The following is a 20988-nucleotide window of genomic DNA, read 5'->3' as shown; positions in this document are numbered from 1 at the left end:
TGTCAATAATTTCAATGTAATTAAGTTCCAAGAAAGCAGAACTGCATTTTGCTAACTGCTGTATACTCAGGGCCTATAAGAATGTGGGGGTAGATCTTACACGCTCAGGATAGATAACTGAATGAATGAGTTAATGAATGAATGACAGAGAAGGCGCTTCACCGGAAAGCCTGAAGGAGGTCTCCCAAGGACCGCTGTGAGGAAACGTGGGGCGGTGTGGCTGGGTGGCCGATACCCACGGTTCCGGGCGGCCCTCGGGGGCGCGCTCCGGCGGCTTCCAGCTTCCGGGTTCGAGGGCGCGCGCTGCTTCCCGGGAGAGGGCGGGCTCCGTGGCCGGCCCCCGTGGGCGGAGCCGGCGTCCGGGGCTCACAACCCGCCGGAAGACGCGCGGGTTGTGGCTGCTGCTGCTGCTGCAGCGGGACCGCGTGGGGTGGGCCCCGGAGCCACCAGAGCTGAAGCTAGAGCGGCCGGCGGTGCTAGCGGCCGGGAGGGCGCGGCCGGAGGGCAGAGGCCAGGCGAGACGCTCGGCTGCGGCCTAAGAGGTCGGGCTGGGTGGGCTTGGCTGCAGCCGCCGGTCCCGTGTAAGGGCAGACAGGAAGGTGTATCCTCGCCCGGGTCTGCAAGACGCCGGCTCAGGGCACACCTCCCATTCCGGCCCTCAAAGCCTCGCTCCTGGGGGCGCGGCTGAGAAAGTCCACCCGCCCGGGCGGACCGCTGATGGGAATTTGGAGCAGAGCCTCGTCCACTCCGGAGGCCGAGGGTCCTCTGGGCTTCCGAAGGAAGCCGACCTCAACACTGGACGCTTTTTGGAGAATGATTGCGTTGAGTGGAGATGTGGTCTGTCTATAAAAGGCTGGGAGGGAACAATATCTGTTACCACTCAGTCCGACTCTAAGGAGACACTCTACTGCTGAAAACCTCAAGAGCGAGCGCTCCCACGCCCCCATCTCTGGTCCTACCTGGGTCCAAGGCCGATGTGGTGAGTAGGAGTCTGTGTGCAGTCTTTTTAAGTCCGAGGGTGGCATGTCTAGGAGCACTGTGAGGGTGGGGCATCTTCGATATGAAGCTTCTCAGCCATTATCTGTTTCGCAAGTAAGATTCGAAAATTCCTGCACTTTGGTAACAAGACCTTTTATGTATTCAGGGGTGGGATATGTTTCACAAGCTCCAATTTCTAGAACACACGCAGCTCCTGTCTCTGCATATAGTCTCACACACACACACACACAAACCCATAAGTCACATACCCATCCTTCTCCAACAAACTTCAAAAAGTTGGGCCAGCTCCCTTCCCACATAGTTCCGACTGTTCTTGGGGTGCCATATACTTTGGACCTGGTCACGGTGAAAGCACCTGGTTAGATTCTAGGGGTTGGTTGAAATGATGGATTTGAGTTGTTTCCAAGTTTGCCTATTACCACTCTGCAGTAGTCCTTATTATACTACATTTACACCATTTGAAGACATACCCTCTTTCCCAATCTTAACATTTCTGAAACCAAGATGCATCTTCCCAGTGTGGGTCAACGGACCACCAGCTGCTGGGCATCTGCGTGGGTGGTGATGTGGCTGTCACTGCTTGCTCATGCCAAAATGCAACTATGTCATTATTATGTCAGTTGACATATTTTGAACTTTAAATTCAGATTTAATTGTTTCTAAAAATCACTTTAAAAACTAATGCTATGATTCAGCAATATAAGAGGTTTATAACAATGTTTATTAAGGGTTTACTGTATGCCTAGCATTGTCTCAACCAACATTACAACTCTATAGAATACAATTATTATCTCCATTTTATAGATTAAGAAACTGAAGCTGAGAGTTGAAGTGTCTTAGAGCTTTTAAGTGCAAGTCTCAGGGTTCTAAGCCAGGCTGTCTGATTTCAAAGCCTGCCTTCTTAAACCCCGTCTGTATCCAGGCAGAAGATGCATGCAGCTTACAAGGAGAGAAGACGAGGCAGGGTCTGTGCATGTTTGTACACCTTTGCATGTTTGTGTGTGTATGTATGGACCTGGAGATGGAGCCACATCCAGGAACATGTATTATATTTATTCCTGCATGGATAACATTTTCTTTTTTTTTTTTTTTTTTTTGGTATTTTGCAGTTTTAAATATATTTCTGCAGATTCTGGAGTTCTGGAGACAAGTGCTTCTGGATCCCTCTTCCCTTCGCTTTTGCTCCTCTATGGAGACATGAACTCAAACCTAACTAACTGGCTGCCTCCCAAAGAAAGTGCTTGATTTAAAGGGGAGTTTGTTTTCCAGAATTGTTAAAGTCACATCAGCCTCTAGGAACACCCAGGTCCTGGTGCTGCAGGGACACACCAAAGTCCTGAGGGCAAGTGATTGGAATCTGAGCAACACCCCACAGCTGTGAAGCCTCTCATCAGAGCTTCTGGCAGTTTCCTCACCAGAAGTGGACAAGTCCAGTCAGGCAGTCGTCATGCCACAGCAGCTCCTGATCACCCTGCCTACCAAGGCCAGCACCTGGGTGAAGTTGCAACATCCAAAGAAGGCCACGGAGGGGGTGCCGCTGTGGGAGGATGTGACTAAAATGTTTGAAGGAAAGGGTGAGAATGGACTGATGGAGGGGGGAAGAAGGGGATCTCATTTGTGTGGGAAAAGATGGGTACACACTTCATTGAAGTGGAGAGAAAGAGGGAGAGAAGGTTCTTTGTGGGTTCATTTCTTGTGGTTTTGGGGAAGGGGACAGCTGTGAGGGAAAATCTTGGGTTCCAGCATGGACTCCTTGTGACACGTGCTTTCAGCTGCTCTCATCACCCATCTTCAGATACTACATGCGGCAGGAAGACAGAACACAAGGTGTTCTCCACCAGTGGTGCCTGAGTGTGGGAATGTGATTCACAGACAGGGGTCTAAGATTTCTGCCCTCCTTAAGTCCTCTAAGGGTTTTCCGGCACAGGTTCCAATGGTTTTCACCCCAACCCAATATTTATCACAAGTATCATTGTTTTCATCTGCTGAGAGGCAGGAATGACATGCCAGATTACTCTCATGTTATCCTGAACTGTGGGAGTGATGCCCCAAAATCACACCTTCTTTAGTGGTCTGGTTAGCAGTAAATAGAAGGATGGAGGAAGTCATGTGTCTCATGTGGTGTTTTAATTCATACATTTAATGCTTTACATTCAGCCAATATTTATTGTTTTAGCCGTGTCAGGCAGGGACTTTGGCCAAGCATCTTAAAAGATGGAAAAATGAATAATTATCTCTAATTCTGATTACCAGTGGATGGAGATAGGCATACACCTCAATCAAAATAATAGAAGCGGCCTAAGAAAAGTCCTTTTGGAACACAAGAGACAGGACACTTTGTTCTGGTTGTAATTTTTTTTTTTTTTTTGTGACAAAGTCTCACTTTGTCGCCCAGGCAGGAGTATAGTGGCGCGATCTCGGCTCACTGCAACTTCTGCCTCCCAGGCTCAAGTGATTCTCCTGCCTCAGCCTCCCGAGCAACTGGGACTACAGGTGCCTGCTACCATGCCTGGCTAATTTTTGCATTTTTTTTTTTTTCATATTTGATAGCAGCTTTTTTTCATTGGTTACAAAACCTAAGCCTATATACAAAATTAGGAACACATTTAGATGCCTCTTTTGAAAGAATGTTTTAGTCTTTTTAAACTGAGTTTAAAAAATTAAAACCATGCAATTTTTAAACACTGTTTGGAAAACTTAAAAGTGCAGCAGTATACTTAGTTTCCTTTATCTATGAAATGGTGCAATTCCAATTCAAAACTGGTAAGGTCACAACAAATTGAACCAAGGAAATGCATACAAATGTCTGCACTACTTGATGGTAATGTTTATTGAATGTTAGTTTGTACTTTAAAACATGAGAGGAAATAGGAATCATCACAGTAGAGGCCCAATTTTAATCATAATGTATGCACATTTTAAAAGGTGGTCAGTTAGGTAAGGAAAGTCCAGAAGAAACTAAACTGGAAGGGGTACAATTCACAATATCAAGAAGATTTGGACTTCAAGGGTTTCACCGAAGTTTGTGACCTTAATTACCTTTTACGTTGTTATAGTTTTGAGTCACTCTCAATGTCCCTCTTTGTGAACCTTTTCAGGGAGGAGCCACATTGAGTGGGTCTGCAGGCAGTTATAGTTTTTGTTATAGTTTTTGTATTTTTAGTAGAGATGGGGTTTAACCATATTGGCCAGGCTGGTCTTGAACTCCTCACCTCGTGATCCACCTGCCTCAGCCTCCCAAAGTGCTGGGATTACTGGCATGAGCCACTGCGCCTGGCCTGGTTGTATGTATTTAAGAAATTTTCACAGAGCAGGTATCATTGATTTGGGCCTTGAAGAATGTCTTAGGTTTTTTGTGTAGATTTGGGGAAAGGATGCAAAAGTGGGTGCCTTGAAGAAAATGGGGAATCTTTAGTTCGACTGAGAATCTTTAGCCTGACTGACTAAGAATGTGGTGGGTGGGTGTGTCCCATGTATAAAGGATGGTAGTGTAGTGGTACCCATTGTTGAGAAAATATGCTTTGGGCAGATTGTAGAGTGCCTTGAAGTCCATGGTGAAGTGTTTGGATTTTTCTTTCTTGTCAGTGGGGAACCTTTGATGATTTTTGAACAAAGGAGTGGCTGTGCTTTTGGACCAGTATTGACCATTGGTAGAGTTTTTTGGAGGGGGAGTGGGATTTAAAGAATTCTCCATTTAAATACTTTGTTCTCTCATACATAGTTTTTGATCATCGGGAAACATGAATGCCCAAGGCAACTTGCAGCAGGTCCTCCTCATTAAAGAGGCTTCAGGCTGCTCTTGAGTCACTCTCAGTGTCCCCCTTTGTGAACCTTTTCAGGGAGGAGCCACATTGAGCGGGTCTGCAGGCAGTTTCTCTATTTGGGTGATTTTGGGAGATACAAAGCCCATGGCTCTTTTCCCTCCCCAGCTCTGCTGTCTCAGGATGCTGATGACCTAAAGACCCAGAGAGAAAGTGTAGAGGATGAAGTGACCCCTGGACTCCCGACAGCAGAATCCCACGTGAGTAGGGATTCTGTCTTTTGCAGAGGTGGGAGTGGTGGTGAGGTAGGGTATTAAGACTAACAAATTCAACCTGGGGAGCTCAATGCAAGTTGCCCTTTTACAGAAAATTGGGCTCCAGTGGTGGCAATTTCCCTACTCACAGGGGTCTCCCTCCATGTCACTCTTGTTTCTCACCAACATCTAAATCTAGTATTATGCTACTTTCTATAAAGAAAGTGAAATGAGTGGTATAATTCTAGCCCCTAAAAACCAATTGATACCACTTGAGATCTAAGAGAAATCTCAATAAAATACTCAAAATCAAAATAGGTAAGAAGGTTCTGACTTTCTTAGTGATGTACATGTATTACTGTGAACTTGGAGAGGTGACCTTAAGTATAATATTGAGAACAGAGGTCAAACCAGAACCAAAGGAGAAGTGAGTAGGGAAGAAATAGGCCACACACACAGTACACACATCAGACAGGCTGGGCAGCAAAGCTAGAGTAGCCACTGAGAGCAGCTACAACAGGGTGTCACAAATGGGATAGTCTGTACTGCCTATTGGAAACATAGATGAAATGGAAGAAAAATTGTAGAATAAATGTGAAAGAAAGACTTAAAGAGGAGATCTTATTGGAGGACAGAAGAGTTTTAAGTGAAATGAACTGGAGTTCTGAAATTAGATGGTACAACATCTAATTTCTAGTTACTCAGTGATCTGGGGCAATTACTTTAGCTTTTTTTTTTTTTGAGATGGAGTTTCAAGTTTAAAGTAAAAAGATGAAAAAGCTATACCGTACAAACAATAATTAAAAGAACATTGGAGGTATATATTATATCACGCAAATGGACTTCTGGAAAAGAAATATTACTAGGCAAAAAGGGACATTTCATAATAATAAGAGGGTCAACAATTCTAAGTGTCTATACACGTGATGACAGAACTTCAAAATAAAGCAAAATTGCCAGAACTAAAGAGAGAGAGAGACAAAATCACAATAATTAGAAACTTTAACACTCCTCTCTCAGTAATTGATGAGTAGACAAAAACTCATCAAGGATACAGAAGATTTGAACAACACTATCAACCAATTTAACCTAATTAACACTTATGGAAGGAACACTACGCCTAACAACTACAGACCATATATTCTTTTTAAAAAATAGAGATCTCATTTTAAAATGAGATCTGGGAGTGGGGTGGAATCAACTGATGGATTGACTCGGCATGGAGTGGAATACTGATTAAAAAGGGGCATGAGGGAACGTTCTGAGATGGTGGAAATGTTCTCTATCTTGATTTGATTACATGATGTTACATATGTCAAAGTCAAACCGTACACCTTTTTTAATTTTTTTTTTTTTGTAGAGACTGAGTCTCACTTTGTAGCTCCGACTGCAGTGCAGTGGTACAATCATAGCTCACTGCAACCTCAAACTCCTGGGCTTGAGCAGTTCTCCTGCCTAAGCCTCCCAAGTAGCTAGGACTACAGGAACATGCCACCATACTCTGCCAATTAAAAAAATGACACAAAAAAATAGGGTCTCACTATGTTGCCCAACTGGTCTCAAACTCTTGAGCTCAAGCAATCCTTCTGCCTCAGCCTCCCAAAGTGCTGGGATTACAGATAAGCCCACTGCACCCAGCCCAAACTATATACTTTCTTAGTGTATTTTCCTGTATGTAAATTGTATTTCAGTTTTTAAAAATGTAATCCTTTAATCCCATCAGTTTATGATAAATGTAAGAAGTGAAAAATTCCAGATGGAAGAATGTAGCGATAACTCTTTAGACTATTGTCGTTACTTCTTCCATATTACTATAAATAAAGCTGCAATATATTCCAATCCTAGATGGCAGATATTAGCATTTGAACTTCTTATTTGAGGAAACTGAGATTGTAAAAAGCTAAAGTGGCTGGGTGTGGTGGCTCACACAGGTTCCAGCACTTTGGGAGCCAGGCGGGCAGATCACCTGAGGTCAGGAGTTTGAGACCAGCCTGGCCAACATGGAGAAACCCCGTCTCTACTAAAAATACAAAATTAGCTGGACGTGGTGGCGTGTGCCTGTAATCCCAGCTACTTGGGAGGCTGAGGCAGGAGAATCACTTGAACCCGGGAGGTGGAGGTTGCATGAGCCAAGATTGCGCCACTGCACTCCAGCCTGGGCAACAAGAGCAAAACTCCATCTCAAAAAAAAAAAATAATAAAATAAAATAAAAAATAAAGCAATCCGTATGGTTGGGTCTAAGTGTATACTTTTGTTTTTGTTTGCTATTTATCCTATCTAGCCTTTGTTTTTATGTTTCTCTTTTCCTGCCTTCTTATTTTTTGTTTGGTTTTGTTTTTTTAAAGACAGAGTCTCACTCTGTCACCCAGGCTGGAGTGCAGTGGTGTGACCTCGGTTCACTACAACCTCCGCCTCCTGGGTTCAAGTGATTCTCCTGCCTCAGCCTCCCGAGTAGCTGAGATTATAGGCGCCTACCACAACGCCCAGCTAATTTTGTATTTTTAGTAGAGATGGGGTTTCACCATGTTGGCTAGGCTGGTCTCAAACTCCTAACCTCAAGTTACCTGCCCACCTCAGCCTCCGAGAGTGCTGGAATTACAGGTGTGAGCGACTGTGCCCAGCCTTTTTCTGCCTTCTTTTGCATTGAATCATTTTTCAGTATTCCATTTTATGTCCTCTAATGACCTTTAAGCTACAGTTCTTTGAATTTTTTTTTTTTAATTGAGACAGAATCTTGCTCTGTCACCCAGGCTGGAGTGCAGTGGCGCGATCTCAGCTCATTGCAACCTCTGCATCCTGGGTTCAAGCAATTCTCCTGCCTCAGCCTCCTGAGTAGGTGGGACTACAGGTGCATGCCACCACACCTGCCTAATTTTTTTTTTTTTTTGTATTTTTAGCAGAGATGTGATTTCACTGTGCTAGCCAGAATGGTCTCGATCTCCTGACCTCGTGATCTGCCTGCCTTGCCCTCCCAAAATGCTGAGATTATAGGCATGAGCCACCCCGCCCGGCCTGCTTTCTGTTTTTTTTTTTTTGTTTTTTGTTTTGTTTTGTTTTTTTGAGACAGAGTTTCACTCTTGTTGCCCAAGCTGGAGTATAGTGGCATGATCTCAGCTCACTGCAACCTCCGCCTTCGGGTTCAAGCGATTCTCCTGCCTCAGCCTCTTGAGTAGCTGGGATTATAAGCTCCCACCACCATGCCCAGCTAATTTTTGTATTTTTAGTAGAGACGAGGTTTCTCCATGGTGGCCAGGCTGGTCTCAAACTCCTGACCTAAGGTGATGCATCCACCTTGGCCTCCCAGAGTACTGGGATTACAGGCGTGAACCACTGAGTCTGGCCAGTTCTTTGATTTGTTTTTAGTGGTTGCTCTAACAACCACTAAAAACAGTCATATATGCGAAGCCATATAATATTAATTCAAAGTAACTGTGGAATGTTACACATTGTATTTAACATTACACATGTTACAAAAGTAACATTCCACAGTTACTTTGAATTAATGTTTTATGGCTTCACATATGATATGAAAGACTTACATTATATTTTCATATACTCCTTCCCACTCTTAGCGTTTTGTCAATATACATTTTGTTTTACGTGTAAAAACACCACAGTACATTGTTCTTAGTTTTGCTTTTAATAGTAAACTGTCTTATAACAAACTATGAACATGGAAAAAAACACATCTTTCGTATTTGCCCTTATATTTATCCATTTAGGCACTCTTCCTTTTTTCCTTTCATTCCAGGTTTCTATCTTGTATTATTTCCCTTCAGCTTAAAGAACTTTGTTTAGCATTTCTTATAATGTGGGTGTTCTAGTGACAAATTCTCACAACTTTCATTGATCTAAACATTTCTTTATATTCCTATTTGAGGATCTTATTGGATAAAGAATTCTAGGTTGACTGCTTTTTCCTTAAGTACTTTAACAATGTTCCATTATCTTTTAGATTGTATTATCTGTGATGAGAAGGCAGCTGTTATTCTGTTTATGTGATGTATCTGTTTTTGTTCTTTTTCGTTTTCTTTTTTTCTTTTTTAAGACAGAGTCTTGCTCTGTCGCCCAAGCTGGAGTGCAGTGGCGCGATCTCGGCTCACTGCAAGCTCCGCCTCCAGGGTTCACGCCATTCTCCTGCCTCAGCCTCCCGAGTAGCTGGGACTACAGGCGCCCGCCACCACGCCCGGCTAATTGTTTGTATTTTTAGTAGAGACAGGGTTTCACCATGTTAGCCAGGATGGTCTCAATCTCCTGACCTCGTGATCTGCCCGCCTCAGCCTCCCGAAGTGCTGGGATTACAGGTGTGAGCCACCACGCCTGGCCAATGTGTCTGTTTTATACCAACTTTTATCTGATGTGCATAGGTGTGATTTGTTGTTGTTGTTGTTTTTTGAGACGAGTCTTGCTCTGTCATCCAGGCAGGAGTGCAGTGGCATGATCTTGGCCCACTGCAACCTCCACCTCCCGGGTTCAAGCAATCCTCTCACATCAGCTTCTCAAGTAGCTAGGACACACCCAGGCTTATTTAAAAAATTTTTATTTTTATTTTTTTTTTGTTTTTAGTAGAGATGGGGTTTCACCACGTTGGCCACGCTGGTCTCAAACTCCTGACCTCAAGTGATCTGCCGTCATGGCCTCCCGAAGTGCTGGGATTACAGGCATGAGCCACAGTGCCTTGCTGTGATTTTCTTTTGAGTTTATCCTTTTTAGGGTTTGCTGAGCTTCTGGGATCTGTGGGTTGATTTTTTTCCCATTAGTTTGGAAAATCTTCAGCCATTATGTTTCAAATATTTTTTCTACCTATTCTGTTTTCTGAGATTGCTCTTTCTCCCTCCCTTCCTTCTTGCTTTCTTCCCTTCCTCTCTCCTTCCCTCCCTCCCTCCTCTACCTCTCAGGCTTAAGCAATCCTCCTACCTCAGCCTCCTGAGCTCCTGAGTAGTTGGGGCTGCAGGTGTGTGCCACCATGCCTGACTAATTTTTGTATTTTTTTGTAGAGATAGGGTCTTCCTATGTTGCCTAGGCTGGTCTCAAACTCCTGAGCTAAAGCAATCCTCCTGCCTTGGCCTTACGAAGTGCTGGGATTACAGGCATGAGCCACCCTACCTAGCCCTGAGATTCTAATTGCATGTATAATAGACCACTTGATATTATCCCACATATTTTTTTCCTCTTGGTACTCTAGTTTGAATAATATTTATTGACCCATCTTAAGTTTCACTGATCACTGATCTTATCTTCATCATGGTCTAATCTACTTTAAGCCCATCCAATGAATTTTGTAGATACTGTATTTTTCACTTGTAGAATTTTCATTTACAGTTGATTCTTTTTTTATTTTTTTTTTTTTTTTTGAGATGGAGTCTTGCTCTGTTGCCAGGCTGGAGTGCAGTAGCCAGATCTCGGCTCACTGCATCCTCTGCCTCCCAGGTTCAAGCGATTCTCCTGCCTCAGCCTTCCGAGTAGCTGGGACTACAGGCATGCACCACCACGCCCAGCTAATTTTTGTATTTTTAGTAGAGACGGGGTTTCACCATGTTGGCCAGGATGGTCTTAATCTCTTGACCTCGTGATCTGCCCATGTCAGCCTCCCAAAGTGCTGGGATTACAGGCGTGAGCCACCACACCCGGCCTAGAGTTGATTCTTGAGCAGCGCAGATTTGAACTGTGCAGGTCCACCTCTATACAGACTTTTTTCAATAAATATATTGAAACATTTTTTGGAGATTTGTGACAATTTGGAAAAACTTGCAGATGGACCGTGTAGTCTAGGAGTATCGAAAAAATTAAGAAAAAGTTAGGTATGTTATGAATACATAAAATATATGTATATACTAGTCTGTTTTATTTACTACCATAACAGATACACGTATCTATTATAAAAAGTTTAAAATTTTCAAAACTTGTATGCACAGACTATTCTTGGTGCCATTCGCAGTTGAGAGAAATGTAAACAAATGTAAAGATGCAGTATTAAATCACTACTGCATAAAATAAACTATAATGCACATATTGCATTACTATGATAATTTTATAGCTATCTCCTGTGGCTATTGTAGTGAGCTCAGGTGTTTCAAGTATCTACTTAAAATTCAGTGTGATGCTAAGCGTCTCTGCATTAGCACTTCATCTCTCCAGAAATTGCTTATCACAGTAAAAAGTCATCTCTCGGCCAGGCATAGTGTCTCATGCCTGTAATCCCAACACTTAGAGGGGCCAAGGCAGGAGTGTAGGTGTATATACATACATATATGTGTGTGTTTTGTATGTATATACACACCCCCCCCCACACACACACACATATAGTTTCTTCATTTGTTTTGGTTTGTTCTATTTCCAAACCCTTTCGTCTCTCTGGTGGTTAAGGTGAGGGGCTCCTCCTAGAGCTGTGGCTGAACTCTGGCTGTCACACAGCTTTTTGATTGAGTATACTTCTAATTAGCCCATGCCACCAATGCTGAGGGCTTTCCTTTTTATCTTTTTAGCATTTGAGCTAGGAAGGGATTAGACTGCAGTTCCAGACAGTTTTGTTCCTTTTTACATTAAACTCCAGCAGGGCCTCAGAATTCAAGCTCAGTAAGAATGCGTAGGTCTTTGTGACAATAAGTGTGCGAGGTGGTGGGGGAACCTCTATCCCCATCCCACCCTGTTCCTCATCTCCACCTCTCTGATTTCATCTCCTTCCACTCTCTCATCAACCAGGCTACCTCTAGCCATGCTGTTCACTTTCCTGTTCCTCAAGCCAAAGATGCTCTCACCTTAGGTCCTTTGCACCTGCCCAGGATGCTTTTCTCTCAGATTTCCATGTGGTTCTCTCTTTTACTGAATTTATGTCTCTGGTCAAATATCACCCTTTTAGAGAGCCTTCCCCAACCACTTTACATAAAAGATTATCCTACCCTCACTCTGGTTCTCCCAATGTCTCTTATTCTGCTTAATTTTTTTTCTTAGGCATGTATCACCATCTGTCTTTCTATATGTTACATTATTTATAGTAATCTCCAGATTAAAGATCCAGACAGACTACAGTTCCAGACAGTTTTGTTGATCAGATTTGGAGATCAAAGGATCTCCAAACAGATCCAGAGAAGGCTCCTGATAAAAGTAAGTTTAGAATCTCTCAGAATTTAGAATACCATCAGAACTCCTTGGAACTTAACAGAAGTGGTCTCCAGCTAAACAGAAATGTGTTTGATGTTCTAGGAATTGTTGACTTTCAAGGACATATCTGTTGACTTCACCCAGGAAGAGTGGGGGCAGTTGGCTCCTGCTTATCAGAATCTGTACCGAGAGGTGATGCTGGAGAACTACAGCAACTTGGTGTCAGTGGGTAAGACTTGGCTATCCATGTATCCAGAAACCCACCCATTACTGGAGAGTCATTATTTTAAATTGTTGATGTGTGGATTCCTTGAGGCTTGATTTTTGGTTCTGTATTAAAGATGTCTTATTCCCTTCGAAAACGTAGTGAGGGCATATCCGATTTGACTTTCTTGGGGAACAACTTTACTACACAGAGTTAGAATAGAAAGACCCACCCCTTTTCACTTGTGGAGGCCCTGAATACCAGAAGACTTGAACAAAACTCTGGGGATGGTTCTTAGACATCAGCATAAACATTCACACTCTTTTTTTACTACATAAGCAGGATATCAACTTTCCAAACCTAGTGTGATATCCCAATTAGAGAAAGGAGAAGAGCCATGGATGGCAGAGAAAGAAGGCCCAGGAGATCCCAGTTCAGGTGAGACCAAGTGTGTTAGTCTGTTTTTGTGTTGCTATAAAGGGATACCTGAGACTCCATAATTTATAAAGAAAAGTTTAATTGGATGGTTCTGCAGGCTGTACAGGAAGCATGGCGCTGGCATCTGCTCCTGGTGAGGGCCTCAGGAAGCTTACAATCACGGTGAAAGGCATATTACATGGTGGGAGCTGGAGCATAAGAGTGAAGGAGGAGGTGCCAGGCTCTTTTTCTTTTTCTTTTTCCTTCTTTCTTTCTTTCTTTTTTTTTTTTTTTAGACAGAGTCTCGCACTGTTGCCAGGCTGGAGTACAGTGGTGCAATCTTGGCTCACTGCAACCTCTGCCTCTGGGGTTCAAGCGATTCTCCTGCCTCAGCCTCCCGAGTACCTGGGACTACAGTTACGCGCCACCACGCTCAGCTAATTTTTGTATTTTTAGTAGAAATGGGGTTTCACTGTGTTAGCCAGGATGGTCTCAATCTCAACCTTGTGATCCACCCGCCTCGGCCTTCCAAAGTGCTGGGATTTCAGGCGTGAGCCACCATGCCCAGCCGGTGCCAGGCTTTTTAAACAACCAGATCTCATGTGAACTCAGAGTGAGAACTCACTCATTACCATGGGGAGGACACTCATTCGTGAATGATCCACCCCCATGACCCAACACCTCCCACCAGGCCCCACCTCCAACACTGGGGATCACATTTCACCATGAGATTTGAAGGGGATAAATATTCAAACCAAATCACCAAGGCAGATGGAATTTTAATATATAGGTCAGAGTGCTCAAAGCCTCGGCTGTGGGGACGGCTCAGACCACTGTACGGAGCCTCCAGTAAACTAATATCACCCCTCCCTTCCTTACCCTTTTGCTTCACTGAGCCCTTGCAAAAGTCTCTCTGGAGTTGGAGGAAAGAGCAGTCTTGTCCTCATTAAGGTTGAGCTTGATTTTCCCTTTCTCCAGTATCCTAAGGGCTGCCGATCTAAAGCTTTCTCTAAGCAGTCAGATGTATGTGGTATTTTCACAGAAAATCAATCTCTTTTCATTGCATTGTACAAATCGTTAATTTTCCTACACTCCATTTTTACTTTTTGCCAATGTTCATTTTACAATTCCAGTTTCAATTCTCATTCTCTTTTTAACTTACATATCTTAAGTTTTTGTAACAACTACTTCATGAAAACTCCTGTAAGAGAAATTACCAAAGGATTCCTTCTCACTAAATCTTGTGGTCCCTAACAATCTCCTCAAACTTTGCTTTTTATTGTGAAATATTTTAGACTTTCAGAAAGGCATAGAAAACATTATAACACATTTATGTGTAGCTTCCACCTAGACTAAGAAATGAAACAGAGTTGAAGCTCCACTGTCCCCCTTACACCTTTTGAAATAACCACTCTGCATTGAAATATCATTCCCATGTCTTCATGCTTTTATTGCATGTATAATGTAGTAAAAGCAGTCCATGTATATTAGTGTATACATATTAAACAATATATAGCATTGTTTTGTATGTTCTTTTTCTTTAAATAAATGGTGTATATACGTCTTCCTTTTGCTTTTCTCATTCAACCCTGGTGATATTCCTCAGTATGTTATTCTAGTTCATTCATTTCCATTGAGTTAATAAGCCACAATTTTCTTATTTATTTTCCTGTTGATAGACATTTACATTGTTTCCAAATTTGGGAGTTACAAATATTCTGCAGCAAAACTTTGTGTCCATAACTTCTTGTATACATAACGCAAGTGTTTCTCTAAGATAGTTGGTAGAAGCAAAATTGTTGGGTTGTAGAATATATGCACTTTCCTTTTGCTGGGTATTACCAATTTGTTCTTCAAAGCAGTTACACCAGTTTATTCTCCCATTAACAGGGCTTGAGAGTTTCCATAACTCAGCATCTTTGTCAACATTTGTTATTGCCAAACTTTAAGATTTTTGTAAATTCACTGGGTTATGGTATCTTGTTTCTTTCATTTTCCTGACTACTAGTGAAAGGAAGTATATTTCTCATGTTCATTGACCATCCATCCATCTCTTCTTCTGTCCTTACTCTAATGCCAGGCTCTTCTGTTAATTACCTGTTTATATCCCATGCCAATGTTTCTATAATCTTTTTTCTTATTGATTTGTAGAAAAAAAAATGTGTGTGTGTGTGTGTGTGTGTGTGTGTGTGTGTGTGTGTATTCATTCTGGATAATCTTGATAGCTTTATGTTTTGCAAATGTTTACCCTAGGTCAGTGGCCCATCTTTGACTTTTCAAAATTAGTGTCTTTTGATAGATGTGAGTTTCTCAATTTAATGTTACTGAATTTATCAGGTTTTTCTTTATTGTTTGTGCTTTTTGTTTAAGAAACCATTTTATGCCTTGTTATTCTCCTTTTTTGTAAACTTTAAAAAAAATTGTTTTTAGAGACTGGGTCTTGCTATGTTGCCCAAGCTAGCCTCGAAGTCCTGGGCTCAAGTGATTCTTCTGCCTCACCCTCTTTAGTAGGTGGGACTACAGGTGCATGCTGCTGTGCCCTGCTATCCTCCATTTATCATATACGTGTATCATACATATATGTTTCTACATATTCCTATATTTTCAAAGTTTTGCTTTTCACATTTAGGTTTAATTCATCTGGAATTTATTTTATATAAATACATTTGTATGTATGAGGTGGAAATCTGATTAACTTTTTCCACATGGATAATCAGTCCAGGAATAGTTAATGTGCTGTGTCACCTGTCAAGTTTCTTCATATGTTTGGGTCTATTTCTGTTTTGCATATTCTTTTTCTATTGTGTTTCTCTCTTTATGTTGTTTTATTATTTTGTTTTTCTGTCCTTACTCTAATGCCAGGGTATCTTAAAAACTTTCATAGTGAGACTTAATATGTGGTAGAGGTAGTTCACCCACCTTGTTCTTTAAAATTGTTCTGTTTATTCTTGGTTCCTTGTTGTTCTATTTGAATTATGTAATCAGAGCATCAAATCACACCCACAAATACTCTGCTGGCATTTTGATTGGAATAGAATTGAATTTCTAGATCAATTTTGGGGGAGTTAACATTGTTGTGCTATCGAATCCTCCTGTCCAGGAATATGATATAGCACTCCGTTTATTGATATTTCCTAATTTTTCTCGGTAACATTTCAGGATTTTCTCTTGTACGTATTGTACATTTTTTGTTAGATTGATTCTGAAAATCTTACATTTTGTTGCTATTGTAGGTGGTATTTTTTTTCCTTTTCTTTTCCCCAAGCCTCAGTCGTGAACAGGTATATTTTTAAAAATTATGTTAGGCCGGGCGCAGTGGCTCAAGCCTGTAATCCCAGCACTTTGGGAGGCCGAGACGGGCAGATCACAAGGTCAGAAGATCGAGACCATCCTGGTGAACACGATGAAACCCCGTCTCTACTAAAAATACATAAAAAACTAGCCGGGCGAGGTGGCGGGCGCCTGTAGTCCCAGCTACTCGGGAGGCTGAGGCAGGAGAATGGCATAAACCTGGGAGGCGGAGCTTGCAGTGAGCTGAGATCTGGCCACTGCACTCCAGCCTGGGTGACAGAGCGAGACTCCGTCTCAAAAAAAAAAAAAGAAAAAAAAAATTACGTTGCTGGCCAGGTGTGGTGGCTCATGCCTATAATCCCAGCACTTTGGGATGCCAAGGTGGGCAGATCACCTGAGGTCAGGAGTTCGAGACCAGCCTGACCAACATGGTGAAGCCCCGTCTCTACTAAAAATACAAAATTAGCCAGGTGTGGTGGTGCATGCCTGTAATCCCAGCTACTCGGGAGGCTGAGGTAGAAGAATCACTTGAACCCAGGGTGTGGAGGTTGCCGTAAGCCAAGATCGTGCCATTGCACGTGCCTGGGCAACTAGAGCGAAACTCCGTCTCCAAAAAAAAAAAAAAATTATGTTGCTGGTATGTAATAACAAACTTGATTTTGAATATTGACCTTTTATGCAGCCACCTTGTTTTATTCTGTTATTAATCCAATCATTGTTTGTGTATTTTCCTGGGTTTTCTCTTCCTCAACTTACAATAATGAAAATAACAATAAAAGCTACCATGAATGTTCTTTCCCAGCCTCTGGATGAAATCTCAAAGAGTTCCATTGATGATCCCATTCCTTTAAATAACAAGAACAGTCTTGACTTTAGTAAAATGCCTATTTAGTTCAGTGCAATAATAAAAACTCCTAACTTCATTCAAAACGAAATCCTTTCTTCTTCCCCACTTGCTTGAGACTCTTTCATGCTCGGATACTGAATTAGGGAGGGATGCATAAATGGCTTCTTTTCTTTTCCCCTATCTTCTTTTCCTCCTCTCCTATTCAAGACCAGAATCAAGGACCTGCAGAGTGTAGATATTATTAGACATTATTATTGTCTGTCGTCATTTAGAATTTGACATTTTGAATTGCTAATGATCCATCTGTGTTGGCTAAAAAATCTTTTTTTTTTTTTTTTTTTTTTGAGACGGAGTCTCGCTTTGTCGCCCAGGCTGGAGTGCAGTGGCTGGATCTCAGCTCACTGCAAGCGGCTAAAAAATCTTATAAGAAATTATACCTTTCAGGAATACATACAGACCTGTCAGTTGAAATATTAGTAATGGTGCAACAAATTGATCAAGTAAAAATCTTAAAGGGATTTTCCTAGAACCTAGCAGCAGTCTGGGTTTCTTACAAGTCTCCTTTGTATAAGTAATACTTTCATGAACATATTAGTAACCATAGAAAGAAATATATATATACACACACACACACACACACACACACACGTTTCAATGAAAGACAGCATAATGTTCTTGTGTATATTCTTAGCTCAAACCATATTTTTTGAACTATAATGTCTCCTGCTGCTGCCAGAGTGGGGAGGGAAACATCTTTTTATCTTTCTGAGATTGTTTTCCAAAAGTAGTTGTCAATTAAAATATTTATATTCTTAAGTCATAGCTCTGAAATTTTATTACTTAGTATTATTAGAGCAGGACTAAAAGACTCAAATATATATATTTATAAATTTTATATATATATAAATTTATATATATATAAATATATATGTAATATGACACTTTTAACCTGTTCACTGTTTCTTAATTTGCTTTCCCATTACCTCTTCAAGCAGCATAATCATATTTCAATATAGTCAAAATCTCATGCACTTATCCATATTGTTGTCTAAATCTCTGTTCCATAACCACTACAGTAATTGGTTTATCAAAGCTTTTTTTCATTTCTTTCAGTCTTGAAGAGTAAAATGGAAACCATTGAGTCAAGTGCAAAGAGTGCCATTTCACAGGAGCGCTTATATCATGGCATTATGATGGAGAGGTTCATGAGAGATGATATCATTTATTCCACATTGAGAAAAGCCTCCACATATGATGATGTCTTAGAAAGGCACCAGGAAACTTGTGTGAGAGATGTGAGACAAGCCATCTTGACCCATAAGAAGAGAGTCCAAGAAACTAACAAATTTGGGGAAAATATAATTATGCGTTCAAATGTTGTTATTGAACAGAGGCACCATAAATATGATACACCTACAAAGCGGAACACATACAAATTAGATTTGATTAATCATCCAACAAGTTACATAAGAACAAAAACCTATGAATGTAATATATGTGAAAAAATCTTCAAACAACCTATTCACCTTACTGAACATATGAGAATTCATACTGGTGAGAAACCCTTCAGATGTAAGGAATGTGGACGGGCCTTTAGTCAAAGTGCATCCCTCAGTACACACCAGAGAATCCATACTGGTGAGAAACCCTTTGAATGTGAGGAATGTGGGAAAGCCTTCAGACATCGCTCATCACTTAATCAGCATCATAGAACTCACACTGGGGAGAAACCCTATGTATGTGATAAATGTCAGAAAGCTTTCAGCCAGAACATTAGCTTGGTTCAACATTTGAGGACTCATTCTGGAGAGAAACCCTTTACTTGCAATGAATGTGGGAAAACCTTTAGACAAATTAGACACCTTAGTGAACATATAAGAATTCATACTGGGGAGAAGCCCTACGCATGCACTGCATGTTGTAAAACCTTTAGTCATAGAGCATATCTAACGCATCACCAGAGGATCCATACTGGGGAGAGACCCTACAAATGTAAAGAATGTGGAAAAGCCTTTAGGCAGAGGATACACCTTAGCAACCATAAAACTGTTCATACGGGAGTGAAAGCATATGAATGCAATCGCTGTGGAAAAGCCTATAGGCATGATTCATCCTTTAAAAAACATCAGAGACATCACACTGGAGAAAAACCTTATGAATGTAACGAATGTGGAAAAGCCTTCAGCTATAACTCATCACTTAGTCGACACCATGAAATACACAGGAGGAATGCCTTCCGAAATAATGTGTAAAAACAGGTATTTGACATGAGAACAAAAGCCAAGTGTAAATTGGTGATTTAGAATGCTTTAAAATTTCAGGACTCAAATGTGAGGAATTGGTGTAATGATGCCAACTTTTAATTTTTCCCATTGTATATAAACATTACATTGACAGGTACTGACTACTAACACTTCTATAAAAAGTACTTAAGATTAAAATCTGGTCCTTCAAATTAAATGAATTCAGCATTATGAAAAATTAACAACATAGTTTTTTTCTGATTTCACGGTGGATTAAATTATTCTTCATGGGTATTCATGATTTGCAGACCAGCATTTGGGAACTATAACTTAAAATATCACCAACCCTACTTTTTTTTTTTTTTTTTTTTTTTTTTTTTTTTGAAACGGAGTCTCGGTCTGTCGCCCAGGCTGGAGTGCAGTGGCCGGATCTCAGCTCACTGCAAGCTCCGCCTCCCGGGTTCACGCCATTCTCCTGCCTCAGCCTCCCGAGTAGCTGGGACTACAGGCGCCCGCCACCTCGCCCGGCTAGTTTTTTGTGTTTTTTAGTAGAGACGGGGTTTCACTGGGTTAGCCAGGATGGTCTCGATCTCCTGACCTCGTGATCCGCCCGTCTCGGCCTCCCAAAGTGCTGGGATTACAGGCTTGAGCCACCGTGCCCGGCCAACCCTACTTTTTTTAAGTAAAATTTTATTTTTTTGGCCAGGCATAGTGGCTTGTGCCTGTAATCCCAGCACTTTGGGAGGTCAAGGAAGGAGGATCACTTGCCAGAAGTCAAGACCAGCCTAGACAACACAGCAAGACCCATCTCTGCAAAAAAGTTTTTAAAAAATTAGCCAGGCATGGTAGCATGTGCCTGTAGTCCTAGCTGCGCAGGAGGCTGAAGCAGAGGGATCACTTGAGCCCAGGAGTTTAAGGTTGCAATGAGCTGTGATCACACCACCGCATTTCAGGTGGGCAACAGAATGAGACTCTGTTTCTGCAAAAAAGAATAAAATAATACTTTTTAATGGAGAAAACTTTCACATGGTATAAAGTCCAGAAGGTGGAAACAATTGTATACAGCGAAAAGCCTCCTTCCTGTATTTCCTACCATTGATTTCTGCATAGAGGCAACCATTTTAAATAATTTTTTGTGTATCCAGCTTTTTAAAATTTATGTCCAAGAGAATACAAATACACAGTTTTCCTTTGTCTTTTTGTTGTTGTTTGTTTGTTTTGAGATGGAGTCTCACTCTGTTGCCCAGGCTGGAGTGCGGTGGCACTGTGTCAGCTCACTGCAGCCTCCGCCTCCAGGGTTCAAGCAGTTCCCTGCCTCAGCTTCCCAAGTAGCTAGGATTACCGGCACCCGCCACCACGCCTGGCTAATTTTTGTATTTTTAGTAGAGACAGAGTGTCACCATGCTGGCCAGACTGGTCTTGAACTCCTGACCTCAGGCGATCTGCCCACCTCAGCCTCCCAAAGTGCTAGGATTACAGGTGTGAGCCACCATGCCTGGCCTCCTTTGTCTTTTTAAGCAGAAATGGCCACCTCCTATACAGACACATCTGCAAGTTACTTTTTTTTTTTTTTTTTTTTTTTGAGACAGAGTCTCACTCTGTCACCCAGCTGGAGTGCAGTGGTGTGATCTCAGCTCACTGCAACCTCCACCTCCCAGGTTCAAGGGATTCTCCTACCTGAGCCTCCTGAGTAGCTGGGATTACAGGTGCATACCACCACACCCAGCTGATTTTTGTATTTTTCAGTAGAGATGGGGTTTCACCATGTTGGCCAGGCTGGTCTAAAATTCCTGACCTCAGGTGATCCACCCACCTAGGCCTCCCAAAGTGCTGGGATTACAGGCGTGAGCCACTGCGCCCAGCCTACAT

General features: G+C 41.9%; 1 protein-coding gene across 3 annotated transcripts; it reads left to right on the top strand.

Annotated features, from left to right (window-relative positions):
* The first annotated feature begins 356 nt into the window (after positions 1-356).
* On the top strand, positions 357-19276 carry LOC105494809 (ZFP69 zinc finger protein). Of its 3 annotated transcripts, none has more exons than XM_011763656.2 (6): positions 357-979; positions 2109-2573; positions 4929-5020; positions 12219-12345; positions 12664-12759; positions 17990-19276. In XM_011763656.2, exons 2-6 carry the CDS (start codon positions 2447-2449, stop codon positions 19126-19128), a joined length of 1581 nt encoding a protein of 526 aa, XP_011761958.2. In that variant the 5' UTR covers positions 357-979; positions 2109-2446; the 3' UTR covers positions 19129-19276. The 3 variants fall into 3 exon arrangements, with proteins under 3 accessions (XP_011761958.2, XP_011761957.2, XP_011761959.2); XM_011763655.2 differs by having other exon boundaries at positions 12661-12759; XM_011763657.3 differs by lacking the exons at positions 357-979; positions 2109-2573 and adding an exon at positions 12011-12119 and having other exon boundaries at positions 12661-12759.
* The last annotated feature ends 1712 nt before the right edge of the window (positions 19277-20988 follow it).

Source organism: Macaca nemestrina, chromosome 1, assembly GCF_043159975.1.
Source record: "Macaca nemestrina isolate mMacNem1 chromosome 1, mMacNem.hap1, whole genome shotgun sequence".
In the NCBI taxonomy this organism is placed as follows: Eukaryota; Metazoa; Chordata; class Mammalia; order Primates; family Cercopithecidae; genus Macaca; species Macaca nemestrina.
Note: the sequence above shows the minus strand (reverse complement) of the source record. Positions and strands in the feature narration are given on the sequence as shown.